Consider the following 18,487-nt stretch of genomic DNA (forward strand, 5'->3'; position numbering starts at 1 on the left):
TCGTTCTTTTTTTCACCTTCGAGTCCGCGGATACCGTATAAGACATCGTGATGTTTGACGCCGAAACGACTGCGACGTGGTGTAACGTGTTGCTTCGAATTAAAACATAAGATAAAATTCTACGTATATAAATATTATTATCGCTATTCCGTTTGAACGTAATTAATTGATTACATACGGGGCAGACTGCATTTTTACTGACAAATGTTGACGTATGTGACAGGACAGTCCGATCGGCGGAACGTGTTTAAGTCGATCTCACGAATTTCTGCGAGTCTCTTAAATGTTTCATAACTTCTTTTGCGAAGGTGCTAATCTCGTTCTTGTTCAATACGGCGATACCTTCTATCTGGGCAATTGGCAAAGTTGTGATCAGATCCTCTATATATTTTGGATTGGTGAGATCGTAGGTGATGGAATGTAATACACGCAGGCAAAGCAGCTGAACTTCATCCGGTAACGAATTGTTTCGCAAATAATAGTTCAGCACGTCCCCGACACGGGACTCGAAGAGATGATGCAAACCGGTTTTATTCATACTGACGTTGTATAATAGCATGAGCATCAATCTGTAAAAGACATACTGTGATTAGAACTGAAAGATCTATAACAACTACTGGAATCCGAGCAAATAAATTCGGCCGCTGAAGGTTATTACGCCCACCATATGAGTAAGTAGTAGGTTACGTACTTCGTTGTTCCACCCCTACTGCTTACCTCCCTTTATCCCTACAAAAGATATTTCCTCATATGTTGCCACTCATTTTAAATTCTACTCACTGTTCAGTTTTGAGTGACAGACTAAAAGATTTTTCTCAGTCAAGGTTATTAAGCGAAACGTTCCTACTATAAACATTCTTTTATTCTGTTAAACCATCGTCCCACTATTAATCCCCGAGTTTCGTCCATCGTTGAGTTTATGATACCGGAAATGTTAATCTATAGGCCTGTAATCTTTTTTCCCCATCTTTTAGACAGAGAGCCAGGCAAAGTACTTTAATATCTATAAATTTTTGGGTCTTACTTAAAAAAAAAGTTACCTTTTTAATGAAAGTGAACCCTGCGAAAGAGGCAGACTAGGCATGAGGTTCATCATCTTTTGTATGAAATCTCTGCCGTTCGGGTTACTGATTAAAAACTCACGCCCCTCGGGACTTGCAGATATGTTCGTCACGATGCCCAATAATGCGATTATGAACTGATATTCGACATTACTAGTCGGGGGAAACGCGTTTCGATAAGTTTTTACAAACGCGACGAAACTTCCGTCCGTTATCGATAAAAATTCACCGATCTTATGCTGAAACTGTAGAGGAGATCTTCATCGAATTACAATATTTTCGAAATCTGTTAACCAAGAAAAAGAGAGAAATTTACCGCGGAGAGCCAGACATCGACGATTTCTGGAAATCTAGAGGCCCGCCAAGTTAGATTGCCCAAAACTGCCCCCAAACTCGTACAGTACGTGCTCTGATTCAATATCTACGAAAAGATGAGACATTTTATAGAACTTTACTGAAAAAGAAATCGTTTATTCTTTAAATGTTTGCCAAATAACTTGTTCTCTCAAATTCTCTATTTCCTCTTGTGCTTTTTTATTTGCGTCCATCTGTTGCTGCAATTGAGCACGCAATCGTTCGCATTCGAGTTCCAGGTCAGTAATTTTATCCTTCTCGTCTATGTGGGGTGAAATTTTTTTTCATTTTTTATCATAATTAATTAACATTTTTCATGAAAATTGTGATAAAACGATTGTTTACCATCTTTATTTATGTGATCAACAAATGATTTCGGTAACGAACGCATCAAATGGTTTAAGTTTGGACCATCTTGGACAGATAATTTTTCTAAATCAAAATCTAGTCCAGAATCAGCGAACGCCTGAGGGACATCTTTTATGAAGTTATGAATACTTTCCTTCACGGTGGTCAATGTATCTTCTACGGAAATCTGAAAACATGTTCCAACGCATTATTTGCATTACGCGGAAATGCACTTCCTTCAGCGTTGCTTCCGGTTGCCCATTTCTATCACATAAACCGCAGTATATAGTATATTGTTGGTGATCTGAACGTTAAAGAGAAATTTTACAGACACGTATGAACTAGAAATGTCACGTACGTACCAAAAATTGTTCCTCATCTTTTAAATTTGTTTGGTCTGCGTACGCATCCGTGTCCATCTTTACTCGATTGAATTTTGCGTCGGTATAAATAATTGCTCTTTAGTGTTGGTAGCTGATTACTGGTATTGAGAATAGACTTAGTGGATCGACAGTCTTTTATATAATTCATGTTGTGTCGTCTCTAGATGATCCAATGTAAATCTCCATAATAAATTGAAATACAATTTCAAATTTGTAAATTCTTGTATGAATACGGCGCTATTACAATATTTTAGGATGATACTTATAATATATAGAAACGCTTCTTTGATGATAACTTGTCGCTTAGTTGGAAATGCATACGTGCAACTCTTTTCCGTTCATGTCGTCTATGCTCAAAGAAAAAGTAAACCAAACATTTATTCAGCAATTACACTTGACACGAAATACAGTTAAAGGTTTTTCTACATTGAAATTAATTAATAAAAAATAAGTGTATAGTCTAAAAATCCGACCTAACAAAGATACAGTTTTGGCGGCAAAACGTATCAGAGTGATTTTCTTCCTTATATGCAGTTGTATATTACAATTATAATGTAATACTCTGTATATTATATGATTTTCAAAACTATAAATAGCAAGAAACGTTACGAATAATTTTTAAACGATACTTGGTATTCATTTATTGCAATGCATTGTAATTATCGTGCGTAAGAACCAGTAAGAACGTTTCTTTGTGAATGCATCCTAATGCACGCGACGCTTACAATTACCTAGCGTGGGCTGCATTTTATGCGTTTCCGAACACCGCAGCGTGTACTCGTCTTCGTATTATGATGCGAAAAATAGAGTTAATTATAACCTTACGATTAGAAGCTCTTTTATTTTTAAACTAGCCGGAATTACATTACAAGATATTACTGTCAACTGGATGCAATTACGTGTAAGTTACATAAATGTGTTGATTAATGGTTCCATATGTTAGAATTTAATTCATGAATTCTCTTCCACGTAACGGGTATCGAGAATCTATTCTCGGAATAATATTCGATTTTTTTTCTTAATTCGAACTGAAGAACTCTACTATGTAATAAATTTTTTCATAAACAGAGTACAAATTCTTTGTGCAACAAAAAGTTCTTAATATACTCGGTGGATCTGTCTGTAACGTTATGTAACGTTTTACTAAAGGTCATGCACCGCTTTTAGGTACAAAAATGAAGTTTTCTGAAGGTGATACTGTACTTGCCAAATACCCATCTACAGATGAGTATCAGAAAGGTAAAATATTAAGTGTCAGAGGTAATTGGTGTAAAGTGCAATTTGAAGCTGGTGTTGAATATATTGTTCATTCAACAGACATTAAGGTATCTTTTATAACACCACAATTCTAAATACATAATCCAAGAGATTGACCAACAATTTATTTAAAATTTTAGGTAAGCAGACCATCACGAAGTACAGTAAGATCAAATAGTAGAGGAAGGAAAAGTCCTGCTCGAAGTTCACCAAGCAGGAGGTCTCCAAATAAACGTTCACCAGGAAGATCTCCATCTGCGAAAAGAAGCTCAAGGGGCAGAGATGCAAGAATTACTCTGCCAAGAATAGATATATCTTCTGGTAAGTATGTTTGATTTGGATATGGTCTTAGTATTATGAATTAAATCATTAAATAATGTGCTTCTGTTTGTATAGACATATTTAGCGATAACAATGTCATTAGCACAAAAAGTACAAATGATGAGAATTTTATTGAGTCAATGCCTCTCCAATCCCGATTGAAAGAACTGGGAACAGTTACACGTAGATCAACAAGATTACTCTCTGGTATGCTAAAACCTGAATCAGACTATAAAATGGAAATGTTGACCAGAAGTATTAACAGAGCTGTCTCACTTCCATTAGAAAGGAAGAGTCAGTTGCATGATCTTAACATTGATGGGAAGGAGAGAGGTTTATCAGTACAAAGAGATCAAGTAAGTTTTTTTGTATGTATTAATTGTTTATTATAAATTACGTTATAATAACTGGTATTTTGTTCTAGGATCTACTAAAACCAATAAATTATGAGAAAGAAGTAGAACCAGATTCACGAGTAACAGAAAAACGTAAGATAGAAATAAACATTGTTAGCGAACCACAAGAATGGGGAGGATGGTTTGGTGCTTCGATTCTTATATTATTGACACCTGTGCTTGTAATATTGCCACAATTGATGTGTACGCAACAACAGTGCAAATTTGGGTATTCTAAGATACCAAAGGACATAAATTCTTATGTAAACTTAACAACTTTTACAACATACCTCGGATTCTTTTTGTTTATAACTATGATTTCAATTGCTCCAATTGGAAAGAAGGTTGATGGGCCTCAGAGTAGAATTGGAAGACTGCAATACCGTGTAAATGGTAATTGATACTATTATTTTCTGATAATGAAATATCCCGAATACAACTAATAGCTCTTATTTCTCGTTTTCCAGGATTTTTGTGCGCTATTTTATCATTAATTGTATTTATCGTGTGTGTATATAATGAATTCAATATCACAGATCTAATTATAGAGAATTTTGTACAATTTTCAATCAGCGGTTGGCTTCTCGGAGTAATTTTATCGGTATTGTTGTTCATCAAAGGAAGCAAAGCTCCCGTAGCGAATCTCAATATGCATGGTTCTACCAACAGTCGGATCTATAACTTTTGGCAAGGAAAAGAGACAAATCCGCGAATCGGTGCATTAGATGTTAAAATTAACATTTTTCGTTCAGCTATGATAGCTATGGTAGTATTTTTTGAACAGTCTAATTGACCCCCTTATAGTACGTATCTCGCACGTATTTTGAATTTCAGATGCTTATAAACTTGACCATTGTAATTAAAGCAATCGAAGAAGCAGAAAGTTACAGTGTAGAGCACATCAACATAAGTGTTCTACTGACCGCTTCATTACAGATAATCTACGCAGTTGATGCATTATTCTTTGAGCCTACAGTATTCACGTCTTTTGAAGTAATGTATGAGGGTACTGGATACATGTTGTGTACTGGTTACATGATATATCCATTTTTACCAACTCTTACAACAAAATATGTACTGTATAATAAGTAAGTAATAAGTGAACACATTATCAAATAAATATGGAGAAAGCACAATTCTACTAATATTTTCTTTCCAGAGTAAAGTTTAGCTACTTGTTCGTCTTTCCTGTACTATTCTTTTTTGTTGGCTACTTGTTGTACAGGGTTAGTAATTCGCAGAAAAATGAATTCAGGAAAAACCCTCTGTCTCCGGCATTGGCGCGTAAGTATAGTAGTTACTGCTGACAACTGTAATCAGATTTGAACACATAGATATGATAAAAAGTTCAGACCCATGTAAATCGATATCTCACAAGATATTCGAACATTTCCAAGTCTTTGAAGTACACCCAGAGCTCGCTGACTTTTCTGAATTGGAACACTGTCGGTCTTACTTTAAATGTTTATGTTATTTTACAGATTTAGAAACTATTCCAACTATACGTGGCAAGAAACTAATAGTGTCTGGATTATGGGGTCATGTGAGGCACCCAAATTACTTGGGTGATATAATAATGTGGTGGTCGATATCATGTATAAGTTTGTCATTTGATATTCTACCTTACTATTATGCAATCATGTGCACAGGATTACTGTTACACAGAGCAATAAGGGATAATGAACGTTGCAGACTCCGCTACGGATTAGCTTGGGAACAGTATATGTCACGTGTAAAGTATATGATTTTATATCGTATATTTTAGAGCAACATTATTACCTATACAATAAGGTATTTTTAAATACCAAAATTTATTACGATGTTGTACTTTTAAAACTCTACAATGCTCATTATTTTATAGAATGACATTTTAATTGTATCTAGCAAATGGTAATATTTTAAATGCGACGGTTTAATACACAAGAGTTGAATGATCAAATCATAGGGTCCAAATCAAAGACTCAGAAACCAAAAAAACCGATCATAACACTTGATGTTTAAGTTAAAGTGTACAAATGATCTTTTAAAATCTCTAAAATAAGAACAAAAAGTGCTATTTTAAAGAAATAAGAATTATCTATATATTCGATTGTAGTTAAAAATGTAGAGGAAGCTACTTGTTGACACAATTATATGTAGCATAGAATATATTTCTATGATAAAGACATTAAGTAAGAACTTTTATACTTTTATAGAAATATGTATAATTGAAATTTGATAAATAAATAATGTTTCTAGCAATTGGATAGTTATGAAGTCACATAATTCTATTTAATATAAGTATGTAATATATGATATGATTTAATAAATAAAAAATCTGTACTCTGGAAAATGCATACATGTTTTTTTCATTACCTTTTCTGCTAACCATTGAACAAGCAACATTCGAAAAGTAACATGATTCATTTCGTCATTCGTGTTATTGCCGCGTAACGCAATGGCATGACATTGCAGTAAAACTTGATAGTGCTTGGTAGCTTGAAATCATTCGTAACAAGTTTTGATTTTGTTAATAAAAATGGTGAGTTTTTTTGGTGAAGTAGTTTTTCCAGTCTCTCGGGCGTTTTGGGATGAAGAAGATGAAAATGAATCGGATGGACGTACAATAAATGAAACGTAATTTATGTTTATTAAAAGTAACCTCATTCCCGCAAATGTATTTATATATATATTACAATTATTTTTTACATATATTTTAGCGAATTTTCCGTTCAATGGTTGAAAGAAAAGTCAACTCAAATCGACACGTTAATTCTGGTTGAAGGGGAAATGTTGATTGGTAATATATATGTATATTTAAGTTTGCCGGTAGCAATGTTTACGACCGTAACATAAATATTTACAATGAAGTTATAGATTTTTCTAGGGAATGTTTGTGCCAAAGTTCGGAGGAAGTATGTCTCGTGGAAGATGAGAGTAAACGAAAAATATGCATAGTTTATCAAGTTAACAATGACATATATTTATGTGTTGTGTCTCCAAGGTTTGATGTAAAGTTATCTGGTAAGCTTGTGGATAAGGTAAGTACAATTAACAAGAACAGTTAGGTGAAAAATATTCTGTTAAATTAATTTTATTAAATTTGGTAGATATCTGATATTCTATTAAATGTCAAAAATACAATTTGTATAACATCCCGGCATATGTCACAATTTAAATGTAAAGATGTACCAACAGTACCATCTTTCTTGAGAATGTTGACCACAAAGAATGGAGGAAGTATTTGCAGCTTAAAAGAGCCCCCTTTAGAACAACCAAACATTGTATATGGGGTTACAGCAGGAGGTTAGTATTTGAATGACGTAAAACATGTTTCATAGAATTTTAGAAATAACATTGTATTTTATTTATTTAGTTCTCTCATATGCAGAATTTATGGAACTACCATCAGTTTTATATGTCTTGTACACAGATAATTTTGTACTAGATTCAGTATCCGCTGAGCCCCTTTTAAAATTATTTACAGCCATGAATTGTACAGTTAACAATGTTACATTTACTGGAAAAAACTTTTTCAATAAAGGGAATCTATATATGTATGCTTGGACCAGTTATTTGCCTCAGCAGTTTCCTGTTTACTTATCTAAAGATCTAAGTATATAGCTGTTAATGATACAAATGTTTTATAATTGTATACTATTGTCCATAGTAAAACTTATATAAACCTTCCACAATACTTATCTTTAATTATGATAAAACTTACATCGACAAAAATTATAGTTTTGGTGCGATGAACTTCCATATGTTAAGGTTGCGGTGGATAATATGTTCTTGGTGCAGGTGCTGGGGGTACTGGATTGCTTGGAGGAAAGTATGATGCGTTTGTTGGATAAGGATATGGTTGGAACGGTGGTTGCGTTGTAGTAGGAGCTGGTGGTGTGGGTCTAATGGGACCCGATGAACCAATATGGTGCATGGGAGGCACAATATGATTCATTGTATTAACAGGGGGTGGAGGTACAGAGACATTTGCTGGGGGAAACGCTGGTGGGTAGCTTGTATTATTTGGCGCAAAAGTAGTTGGATACGTTGGGAAGTGCGGTGGCACGTCCATTGGTTTCATTGTTTCTGTACTATCTGTAGTTGGGCATCCATTTGCGGAAACAGGAGTTACTTCAACTTTAGCAGATTTTCCTGGTGTAACTGCGACATAACGTAAATATGTTAACAGATAAACAGTTCTTATACTCATAATGGTAATAAAGAATTGAATTTCATGTTCTCTACCATTTGGTGTAGTAGATGCTGATTCAGTAGGAGGTGGTGGTATAGCTCTGTCTCTACATGGTTCATTTGATGGTGTCATTGGTGGTGAATCTGGAGGCTTTGTATTATTAGCTTGTGAATATAAATCTAATACTTGGTGACATATATCTAACAACAAAAAAAGTTATATATATGTATATATATATATATAATATCAGGTTCAACAGACATATATGAGTAGACACATTAGAAATTTATGCACCTTCTAACAGATCCATAGTAACATCTTCAACAAACATATCCCACCAACGCAAATGTTTTGGCTGTCTTCCATTCCAGTCTACTACTTCAAACTTGCTAAGCTTTCCTGCTAAATACATGAGGGCAACAGCTATGATTTCTGGCTCCCATTGCAGAGATAATGTTGTACATAAACTGCAAAAGAGGGAGAAACTTAAATCCATTGTTTCAATTAACTTTTAAACAATATGTGTTATATTTTTACCTATCGTTAACAAATGTCCAAGCCATTTGAACCATTTTTTGTAGTTTATTCTTGTCACCTGCGATACAATATTCAAATTCTGAAAATACTACTGTAAGTGTAGAATTGTACAATATTTGTAAAAAACTTACATTAATTACCTTTAAGGCATTTGGCATATTTTAATAAGTAACTATATGGATGTTCCACTTGTAAATCAAATTTAATAGTTTGTAATAAAATTCTTTCTAGTGTCATGACTTCTTCCTGTTAATTAAGAGTACGCATTGGCAGTTAAGTTAATGATATAATTCATAAGATAACTAGAATCCAAAGATATTGACCTTGGGATCTTCTCCAAATGTCATGAATTTTTGTTCAGTTAACAAAGTTTTTGCAGTCTTAATGATGTCTTTACATTTTTTTGGTGTTTCTTCTACTTTACCTGCCAGAAATAAACAACAGCAGGCAGTCACCTACATAACATTCAAAGACAGGTATGGAATATTGCTATGGGTAATAATTAAAAAAGCAAAAGGTACTCACATATCTTGGAAAATTTTTAAATGAGTGGAACATATAGAATCTATGAAAGTAGACAACACCAGTTGCCATAGTATTATAACCCAAATCCATTTTTGTCCCTGTGTCAATGATAAAGCGTGCACCTTCTTTTCTATATCTACACTCAGTCTCATAATCGATTCCATCTTGAATGGAAGGAGTGTTCCTTAGTTCCTTCTTCTCATAATACCAGCATGGCATTTTTATTTCTTTAAAAACAATAATTAACATAATAGATGTACCCACATTTATGCAAACACATGATCGATTCTATTATAAAATAAAACTTCTTCTATCAAATGGAAATTTTAAAAGACATTAAAGGCATAATGAATAAGACGAGCCATTGTAAATTATCGCAAAGAAAATAATTTAATGACAGTAGTCTTCACTGTGAGTCACTTAAGGTTAAGAGAATTATAAACACGAAGGATTCACTTTTCTTTCACTTACTTAAATTATGTTTTGCAAAAGTACCACAGAAGTTTTTTTGATTAAAAAATAATTCTGCAATGTATGGACCAACAGTTTCGAAAGATTTATTACGATTAACGCAAATTGATCACTATAGTACTATTTATTTAGGTTTCACTAGAAGCTCGGATTGTCCTATATGTTACCAATTCGTTGCTATCGCCTTCATCATTTTTCGTCTTTTATGGCTTGTCAAAAGTGAGAATAAGGTAAAAAAGACCTATTCGTACGATACAAGTTCCCTTTAGACATCAATTTGTTTTCAATTAATATTTAATTCTTCTAGATAAAGCATAGACGAAGTATAGGAGTAGACATTTCATCTAATGTATTTTTTCGACCCACTTTTTTGGGGCGACGTCGCCTCATTTCCATTTTAGTGTCACTACCCACCGCAGATTCACCGTTCTCATAACGTAGAGGTCGCTAAAATCACAGGCTTTTTAAGGTATCGGTATTACAGTTTAGGTGGGCCTCCAACTCATCGCAGAATAGTTGGCGTCGAATGTTAACGTTTCTTAACAATTTATATCTCAAAAAATTGTTCCCAATTTGCTTCTTCCGAATCTGAAATTGCTCCCACAGCACCGTTTATAGTTAATGAGATATTCGCAAAAGAAAAAGCAAAAATGTATTGTTTACAAAATAGGTAGTAAATGGCTTTTTTACACAAATATTATGGCACGAAAAAATTGCTCCTGATTTGTTTTATAATAATCAATAGTCAGATATCTCAATAACAACTTGTTAACGAGGAGCAAACGAAATATTGTTGTCGCATAAAGGTTAGATATTACCGGTGGTATTACGTCACATGGTTGGCGCTCGTTTATTGTAGCCTTCGGGGTTATAGAGGGCCAGAATTCCAGGAATATTGCCATATCTCATTAAATATTAGAGATGGCGTGAACTGCTACTTGTGAAATACGAGTGATCGATCACGTTCGTTTCCAATTACGGTGATTTTTCACAGTGATTCGTGATTTCTCGTGATCGTTTCTGATTGGTGGAGAAACCTAACAGTTCTTTCTGAAATTGTCACATACTTTTAAATAGATGAAACTGTGCGTTCAATGTAGTAAGAGACCCCGTGTGTGTGAAAAAGTGGGGTCATAGCACCACAGGAGCATGCACAAGAGACCCCGTGTGAGGTGTGTGAGGAAGTGGGGTCATAGAACCCCCGGAGGTGGCGCCTGATCTAAATACTAAGACGGTTGTTGTTGTTTAATAATTTATGATAAAATACAAGTTATTCATTTATAAAGCTTCATTATAAGATCCACTAAATAATTTTCTATAACATTCAAAGTTCTAGACATTTTTAGAACACTGAATCTCATATCGATTTCTAAAATAATCCTAGTTCGATGTAATATAGAACGTTATTTTATGAGATAGATTCGAAGTTCGCAGCCATTAGCTCGATATTGTCTTCAGTTTACAGTACTTTACCGATGACAATACCGATTGCCCAGGCCTCACCACGAGGAGGTTGCTGCGAGTGGAGGCCCAAGGCAAGTAGATGGAATCACAAGTTCTACATCTACCCACCTTTCACAATAAACCTTATAAATTACTTAAATCTTAACTATATAATACTACCGATACTAAAATCCCTCGGCGGATGACTTCTTTCTTGAGCCTAAACCTATAAAAAACTAAGTTCCCTCGTCGGTTGTCTTCGTTCTTCAGCTTGGAACTAATATTATCTTAATATTCTAATTAATACGAATTAATGCTAGTAATACGAAATAACAAATTTAACGCAATGTAGTCGCTAATACTCAAACGAAAGAGATAGACGGAATGGAAAAAGTTCCATCGATCATTTCGTTTACGCACCTAATATACCAAGCCAAAAATTAATTCTACGATGAACCACGTTAAACTACAGTATGAACAAGTATCGCGATGAAAGTGTTGTCGCCAGAACCTGGTTTAAGAAAATAGGAAAGACGGGCGCAACCTCGCAAACCCGAATCCATCTCTCACTTTCCAGGCCCTTTGGGCTGGTCACCTACGTACCAGACCCGAGCACAGGTCATGACCAAGTATGGTAGTGCAAGCGAGATCCCCTGTAAAACAGAGTCCTTTTACGGAGCAGACTCCCGTCTACTCCGTAGGCGGGTACGTTGTACCCAGGCGCGCACGAGCCTTTACTCCAAATCCTACTTACCAGGCAAAGACTAAACACGTCCGATATCTGGCTTCTCAATAGAAACCAGAGGGATCGGCAAACAGTCTTAGTGCACAGGCCCACTGCCCGTACCATAATAGGTACAGACCCACTGCCCATACCCCAAGTCTGTGTAGAGAAATCAACGAGCAAAATGAATTAATAATAACTTGGTATGCACAATGGCTGATCACAATTTAAGTCTATTAATAGATAGACTAAAATTAATAATAAACGATGTGATGATGAATATGAATATAACAATGAATATCGAATTATGATTTAAGTTTAACTTACAGTAACTTAACGCAGTGGTAGACGCACGCTTTGAAGATGTAGACGTTGATCGATGTCTTCTTTCGATGGAATAACTGTTTGGAAAAATATTTTTCATTATACAATACACATAGAATACATAATATGCACAGTAAATAAATCACAGTAAATAAGAAAATAAATATCGAAGCCAATGGTTCTCGAACATCTGTAACATACAAGGAATTAGTAACAAGAGAGGGGACACAACAATATGCACAGTATATAGATTAGTAACATGCACAGTAAATAAATAAATAATATGCACAGTAAATAAATCACATTAAATGAATCACAGTACATAAGAAGATAAATATCGAAGCCAATGGTTCTCGAACATCTGTAACATATAAGGGATTAGTAACAAGAGAGGGGACACAACAATATGCACAGTAAATAAATTGATGGTTGTCGAATGCCTGCAACAAACAATGGGTTAGTAACAAGAGAAAGGACGAGTATGAGACGCGCGACCACCCTCCGCGACGGTTCACGACAAAGTGAGGAAGCAAGCACAGACCTGCACGGGATGGTACGACCTTGGTACACGGCGTACACGGCTAAGTCAATAAACTGGGTGACGCAACTCACTAGCGCGTTGGATCGACGGAGAGCACCGATACTCGGCACGCTCTACCGTACTCTCTCGCTCGCACACCTCCCTCCCATAGACCCCTGAAATTTCTCAGCACGCATCACACCGACGGAGAGCACCGATGCCGCAGCTCGCTCTACCGCTCTCGCTCGCACGCCGTGACGTCACCCGATTCCCGGAATCCCGCGGCCACGAGATGGCTCGCTCATTACGGTAAGGCATTCCCACAACGGCCAAAAGGTAGATTTGATAAACTATTTATGAAACTACATCTATTCTGAATTTATCTGTTACAAATACACAAATGTAAGGCAAGATATAAAAACGAATGAAATCCATTAACGATGCATTTAGAATAAATTGTCTTGTAGTTAAGTGAAAAAATATATACTTTTCCGTTTCATGTTTCATGACTGTCATATTTATCCCTTAACCTTAAACTGAAGCATCGGATATTTTTATTCTCGTCAAATCATGTAGACACACGCAACATGAATGAAGTATATAACATTTCATTTGTGCTAATAATACTCCGAATTCATGCTTTATCGGTAACGTCGGGTATTGACACTAAATAAAATGGTAACAGGGTTACAAGCCCTATGAACGTCTAACAGAAAAAAGCATTGGATGATAGGTATATTCTATACCTAGTCGGTGGTTATATCATATACAGTGAAGGAATAATTAGAAACAATGAACAATAATGAATAAATTAATGATTATAAATTATAATCTACATGGTACCTAGCAAATCATTCTTTTAGAATTTATTGTTTTTTCTACCGATTTTTACAAACACGAATAGTAATGTAATTCATCGTAAAATCATATTGAATACGTTTTTGTGTTTAGTGTTAGCGATCAAGGACTTACGATCGCAGTGAGCAAATTCACTCAAGATAAAAAAATCGCAATCACGGTCGTGAATGAAGTTAAATCACGACCGTGATTGTGATTCTGCGATCACTGTGATAAATCACCGTTAGTGATTTTGCACGCCATCTCTATTAAATATAAACGGTGCTGTGGGAGTAATTTCAGATTCGGAAGGAGCAAATTGGGAGCAATTGTTTGAGATATAAATCGTTAAGATACGTTAATATTCGGCGCCAACTATTCTGTGGTCTATTAGCAACTGTGTTTTGTCGCGATATGGCGCCATCATCCACCTTTTCATGGTAACTTTCTATTTTAGATGGCGCAGTTCACGCCATCTCTAATCTAATACATATGTAATTAGAAGTTTAATGTGTCCTGAAGTTTGGCACTTATTGCTTTCAATTCGTTTTTATTAGATCTGAATAAAACAGAGCATATGAAAGTACTGTGTGTATAAAATTTTGAAAGAAAAGTACAAAGAAGTTATAATTTTTATTATTGCAAGTCTTCTTAAAGATTAATCGTAACTGTAATCATTGTAAACACGCGAAGTATGTGACGGATTTGTTTATGGTTAACCTTTAAATACTGTCAGTTTGTTGATTAATCATAAATCTTATTTTCGTGAGAATTATGAATAAGAATAAAAAGTTAGTGGCGAAATATGATATACGGCAGGGGAATAAGAAGATTGAGAACACTGAAGAAGGTGAGAAACGTGATTGTATTATGTAGCAGTCTAGTAAAATTGTAGTCGAATTAGACACAGTTTGTTTAATTATTTAATCATTACAAACTACCTGTTTTAGCACCAGTTAAAAAAAGTATGAAAGTTGATGTAGGATGTGAATCACCTAAACATTCTTCAGATTTACGTCTTTCTGGACATAGCACACCAATTCGAAAGAAGAATTATGCGTTTGATGTAGAAGACTCCCCTGAACTTGATTATCATTGTAGTCCAATTTCATTACCATGTACTCAAGATGGGGGTAACGAAATTGCATGGGATTGGCAAGTCTCTGTTACCAAATGTTCCAATGACAAATCTAAGTGTGAAACCACTGCAGTGGAAACTCCCAAAAGGACCAAACAGTTGCAAAAGAAACGAAACTCTAATTCTCCTTTACTACAAAAACCTCTTAAAAGGAAACAAGTGAAAATGGAAAACATAGAAAATATTGGAAAATTTACTGCTGAATTGAAAGCATTGTCAGAACGAATGAAAACTATGCAGCAAAATGGTAACAGCCACAGTACTGTAAATGATGACGATAATCAAGCTGAACATGAAACCAGATTATTGTTAGAAGCGGACAGTGAAAGTAATGATGACATTATGTTAGAAATTGGTGTTAACAACAAGTCTACAATAAACACCATTAGTACCAATAATAATAAAAAAGAAAATTATGAAGATCTATTTGATGATTCGGTTAACGACTCAATGGTGAAGTGCAGTCAAGAAATTGAGGAAAAATTGAAGCTAAATAATAGTAAAGGGATTGGTATGGAATTATCTACAGTGAACGAAGAGGAAGAGCTATTCTCTTCTGAAAAAGAAATGCAGCATTTGACAATATCTAATACCTCTACTACAAATTCTAAGAATTCTAATATCTTTAAAAGTTCTTCTTCGGTCAACATAAGTAGTCATTTAAAAACATATTCTAATAATTCAAGTAAAATGAGTTCCACTAGTTCAATCTCTGGTTCGGTCTCCAGTTCCAAAGATGCAAGTACACGAAAATCTCATTTTAACAATAACATACCGAATACAGAAATTGAAAATAATATCTTACAAGGAAAAGTCATGTCACAATTTCCGGATGATTCTTTTGATGATTGTTTAGCAACATGTATGGAAGATGATAAAGTATTATCTAAATTGTCAGAATATGACTTCAGTGTTTCAGACTCAGATTGTGGTTTGAATTATTCTAGAAAGTTTTCTAAACAAACTGTTACTAATACAAGTAGGAATAAAAAGATTTCAAACAGTAATGCTTCCAAGTCACAAAATTCAGTACATAACAAATCCAATAGACACAAAATATCTAAGCTTATTTTTAATGATCTTGCAGAGGATTACAAATCGGTAAACCATAAAGAAACAGTACAGAAAACCTTCATTGGTAACACTGCTTTAGAAACTAGAAAGTTCTTCAAAACAAAAAGTTTGTCGGATCAATACTTTTATCAAAGTAGGAATCCTAGTGTAAGCAATAAAACAAATAAAACTGTTGCATCATCTGAAAAGCGATTTCAGTCCAATTCAATTGTTTCATCAGTAAGTACTAGTTTTCCCATTACAAAAGATCAGAGACCATATGAAAGTAACAATATTCCATCTATTAATGGTATAGAAAATGCATGTATACTCAACAGATTGGAAGAAAAAGAAGTTGGCAATTGTATTGTTAAATACAAATCGACTAGTAATTTAGGTAGCATAAAGGAGACTGTTAAAGCATCCCACTCTGTTCAGTGTACACCTGAAGAGATAGAAAGGAAGCGGCTAGAAGCAAAGATGAGACTGGAAGCAAAAAGAAAGTCACAGCAGAATACAGGAATAACTGGTACTCCATCAGAAATTCCGGTCAAGAAGTCTGTGAAGAGGTGAAGGTGTTAAATAAAGTTCATTGCCGAGACCAGCTTCTACGATACAGTGTTGTTCCCTTTACAATTATCAATATGCCTATTATTCGCATATATGTGATTTCAACTGTGTATAATGCTAAAACAGATGATTACAAAGTCGCCAGATATTTTGTACTTTATGAAAACATTTAAATTTTAATATTGTTAGATATCATGTTAATAGTTTTTAAATGTTCTTATATTTATAATTTTCTATTTTTTGGTTCCTGAAGAAACTACTATTACCGTGTAGGAACAGTTAATCACTTACAAGAACTATATCGGTATAAGTATAGATATATATCACACTGATTTCGAAATATATTTATTTAATCGTATCATGTAACGTCTACTAACATTGTGCCTTAATATAAAAATGGTTTTGAAAAATTGAAATAAACAATTGTAACTTTTTTGTACAATATATACTAGTATTTTAACAAATATAATTCCTCCCTAAACATACTACTTTGTAGATTTGTCACAATTCAGTGATATACTTTCTCTAATTGCAGTCTTTGGTGCACCGTACAGTGCTGCTACACTGTCCGACTTGATCGGGTACATACTACTGCAAGTGGAAATTCACTTCAAAGCGTTCAGGAAACATTATTAATAATATCATCGCACTCTTAACAAATCTCGCATGTAAACAGTACGTCGAACAAAGCCTTGCTCACTGGAGAACCATACGAATTCTCTAAACACGTTACGATTACTGAGAAACATGAATATCCACCTGTGTCTGACCAATCCTACATCACATCTACTTCCTCGCTGGAGCAATTGCGCGCGGCATACCGTGTACGAGCGCGGACATTCGATCGACTAATACTGTTGAAAGAAGTGAAAGACAGAGAAAATTCGCTACGACTCGGAACAAGTCGAACAAACGTACCGGTACGACAAGAAGGTTAAACATGTTTAAACGGAACGAGCGCCATTTCGTATGCGTGTATGTATGTGGTGTATTTAGAGACGGTTCGTCGATCGATACGGCCGTCATACGTGACGTCAGACCGCCGCAACACGGCGACGTGTGACAGTCAGTGATAGTGGTGTGTGCCGGTTCGGCGGTGTACGGAACGGAGTACATACATACCTAGTCGTCGCGCGATCGGTAAGAAGAATTCTTTTTTCGATCGATTCCCGCGCGTTTAACGATCGCGCAAGCTCTTCGAGAAGGACTGATTGCGCGTGCCTGTCGATTCCCCGTAGTCAGGAGAGGACCGCGCGCGCACCCCGAGCTTTGATTGGCGGAAAAGCTCGATCGAGAGACGAGGCAAGGACAGTCGGCCAGTGGCAAGTATGGGGAGAGCACGTGTTGTTGGTATCGGTGCGCGCGACTCGTACGCCTCCTACGTCGATTCGCACGATTCTATCATCACCACCACCACCACCACCACCAGCATCACCACTATCACTAGCAGTCGGACGGACGTCGTCGGCAACAGTAGCAGCGTCGCCACCGCCATCGTCGAGAAATTATCATCATCGTCGTCCTCTGATTTCGAGAAGGAGGCGATCAACAGGCCGAAAATTGCGGTACCCTCGCGTACAACGTGTACAGTGACCGCGAATGCGAGATACGTCAGCGTACGTAGCCGGCCCGTCACGATGTTATTCGCGGTGATCGTGTTCCTCGCCGCCGGAACCAGCGCCGAGGTATTCACCAACACGTTCTTGGTGAAGATGCGGCAACCAGCGGAAAGGCATGTCGCTGATCGCGTGGCCGCCCGGAACGGTTTCGTCAATCTAGGACCGGTGAGTTTCGCCTCTGTTTCTATGGCAACGCGCCAGGGGGGGGGGAGGGAGGGCTACCCCTCTTTTATTATGTCATCTTTCGAACCCGGAAGCCCGTTTAACGGGTCTTCACGGACCGCCGGCCACTCGTCGAACGTAGGCGGATTAATCTTCTCTTGGTCGCTTAAGTGACGGGGGACGATTTATGAATTAACCGGGAAGCAAACAAAAAAAAGCGCGGTAATTTCTGGGGTACGTGTGTAAAGACAAACGGGACCGTGATGGACGT

The 18,487-nt window shown here is 36.0% G+C and overlaps 6 protein-coding genes across 6 annotated transcripts in view; 4 read left to right on the forward strand and 2 right to left on the reverse strand.

The window, feature by feature from the left end:
* Positions 1–247: 247 nt before the first annotated feature.
* LOC107194514 (heat shock factor 2-binding protein-like) lies at positions 248–2,182 on the reverse strand. The gene is made up of 6 exons (XM_015584155.1): positions 2,126–2,182; positions 1,761–1,950; positions 1,559–1,677; positions 1,378–1,482; positions 1,041–1,306; positions 248–569 (listed from the first exon to the last, which is right to left on the reverse strand). The coding sequence occupies exons 1-6, from the start codon at positions 2,180–2,182 to the stop codon at positions 248–250; spliced, it is 1,059 nt and encodes a 352-aa protein (XP_015439641.1).
* Positions 2,183–3,004: 822 nt separating this feature from the next.
* Positions 3,005–5,884, forward strand: LOC107194916 (delta(14)-sterol reductase). Its single transcript, XM_015584629.1, has 9 exons — positions 3,005–3,047; positions 3,314–3,471; positions 3,544–3,724; positions 3,800–4,080; positions 4,149–4,512; positions 4,587–4,885; positions 4,954–5,207; positions 5,279–5,403; positions 5,601–5,884. The coding sequence occupies exons 2-9, from the start codon at positions 3,322–3,324 to the stop codon at positions 5,882–5,884; spliced, it is 1,938 nt and encodes a 645-aa protein (XP_015440115.1). The 5' UTR covers positions 3,005–3,047; positions 3,314–3,321.
* Positions 5,885–6,596: 712 nt separating this feature from the next.
* On the forward strand, positions 6,597–7,837 carry LOC107194763 (proteasome assembly chaperone 1). Its single transcript, XM_015584455.1, has 5 exons — positions 6,597–6,735; positions 6,819–6,898; positions 6,976–7,139; positions 7,209–7,404; positions 7,475–7,837. The coding sequence occupies exons 1-5, from the start codon at positions 6,638–6,640 to the stop codon at positions 7,720–7,722; spliced, it is 786 nt and encodes a 261-aa protein (XP_015439941.1). The 5' UTR covers positions 6,597–6,637; the 3' UTR covers positions 7,723–7,837.
* LOC107194764 (cyclin-K-like) lies at positions 7,790–10,026 on the reverse strand. The gene is made up of 8 exons (XM_015584456.1): positions 9,827–10,026; positions 9,356–9,582; positions 9,154–9,285; positions 8,971–9,076; positions 8,831–8,888; positions 8,588–8,760; positions 8,347–8,493; positions 7,790–8,262 (listed from the first exon to the last, which is right to left on the reverse strand). The coding sequence occupies exons 2-8, from the start codon at positions 9,572–9,574 to the stop codon at positions 7,865–7,867; spliced, it is 1,233 nt and encodes a 410-aa protein (XP_015439942.1). The 5' UTR covers positions 9,575–9,582; positions 9,827–10,026; the 3' UTR covers positions 7,790–7,864.
* Positions 10,027–14,448: 4,422 nt separating this feature from the next.
* LOC107194515 (rho GTPase-activating protein gacZ-like) lies at positions 14,449–16,459 on the forward strand. The gene is made up of 2 exons (XM_015584156.1): positions 14,449–14,524; positions 14,625–16,459. Exons 1-2 carry the CDS (start codon positions 14,449–14,451, stop codon positions 16,436–16,438), a joined length of 1,890 nt encoding a protein of 629 aa, XP_015439642.1. The 3' UTR covers positions 16,439–16,459.
* Positions 16,460–17,760: 1,301 nt separating this feature from the next.
* The window catches only part of LOC107194753 (neuroendocrine convertase 2-like), a 35,441-nt gene continuing 34,714 nt past the window's right edge, over positions 17,761–18,487 (forward strand). The window contains exon 1 of the mRNA XM_015584442.1: positions 17,761–18,219. Coding sequence (XP_015439928.1) covers positions 17,764–18,219 — 456 coding nt within the window. The 5' untranslated portion in view covers positions 17,761–17,763. The remainder of the gene's footprint in view (positions 18,220–18,487) is intronic.

This window comes from Dufourea novaeangliae, unplaced genomic scaffold (genome assembly GCF_001272555.1).
Source record: "Dufourea novaeangliae isolate 0120121106 unplaced genomic scaffold, ASM127255v1 scaffold8, whole genome shotgun sequence".
NCBI lineage: Eukaryota > Metazoa > Arthropoda > Insecta > Hymenoptera > Halictidae > Dufourea > Dufourea novaeangliae.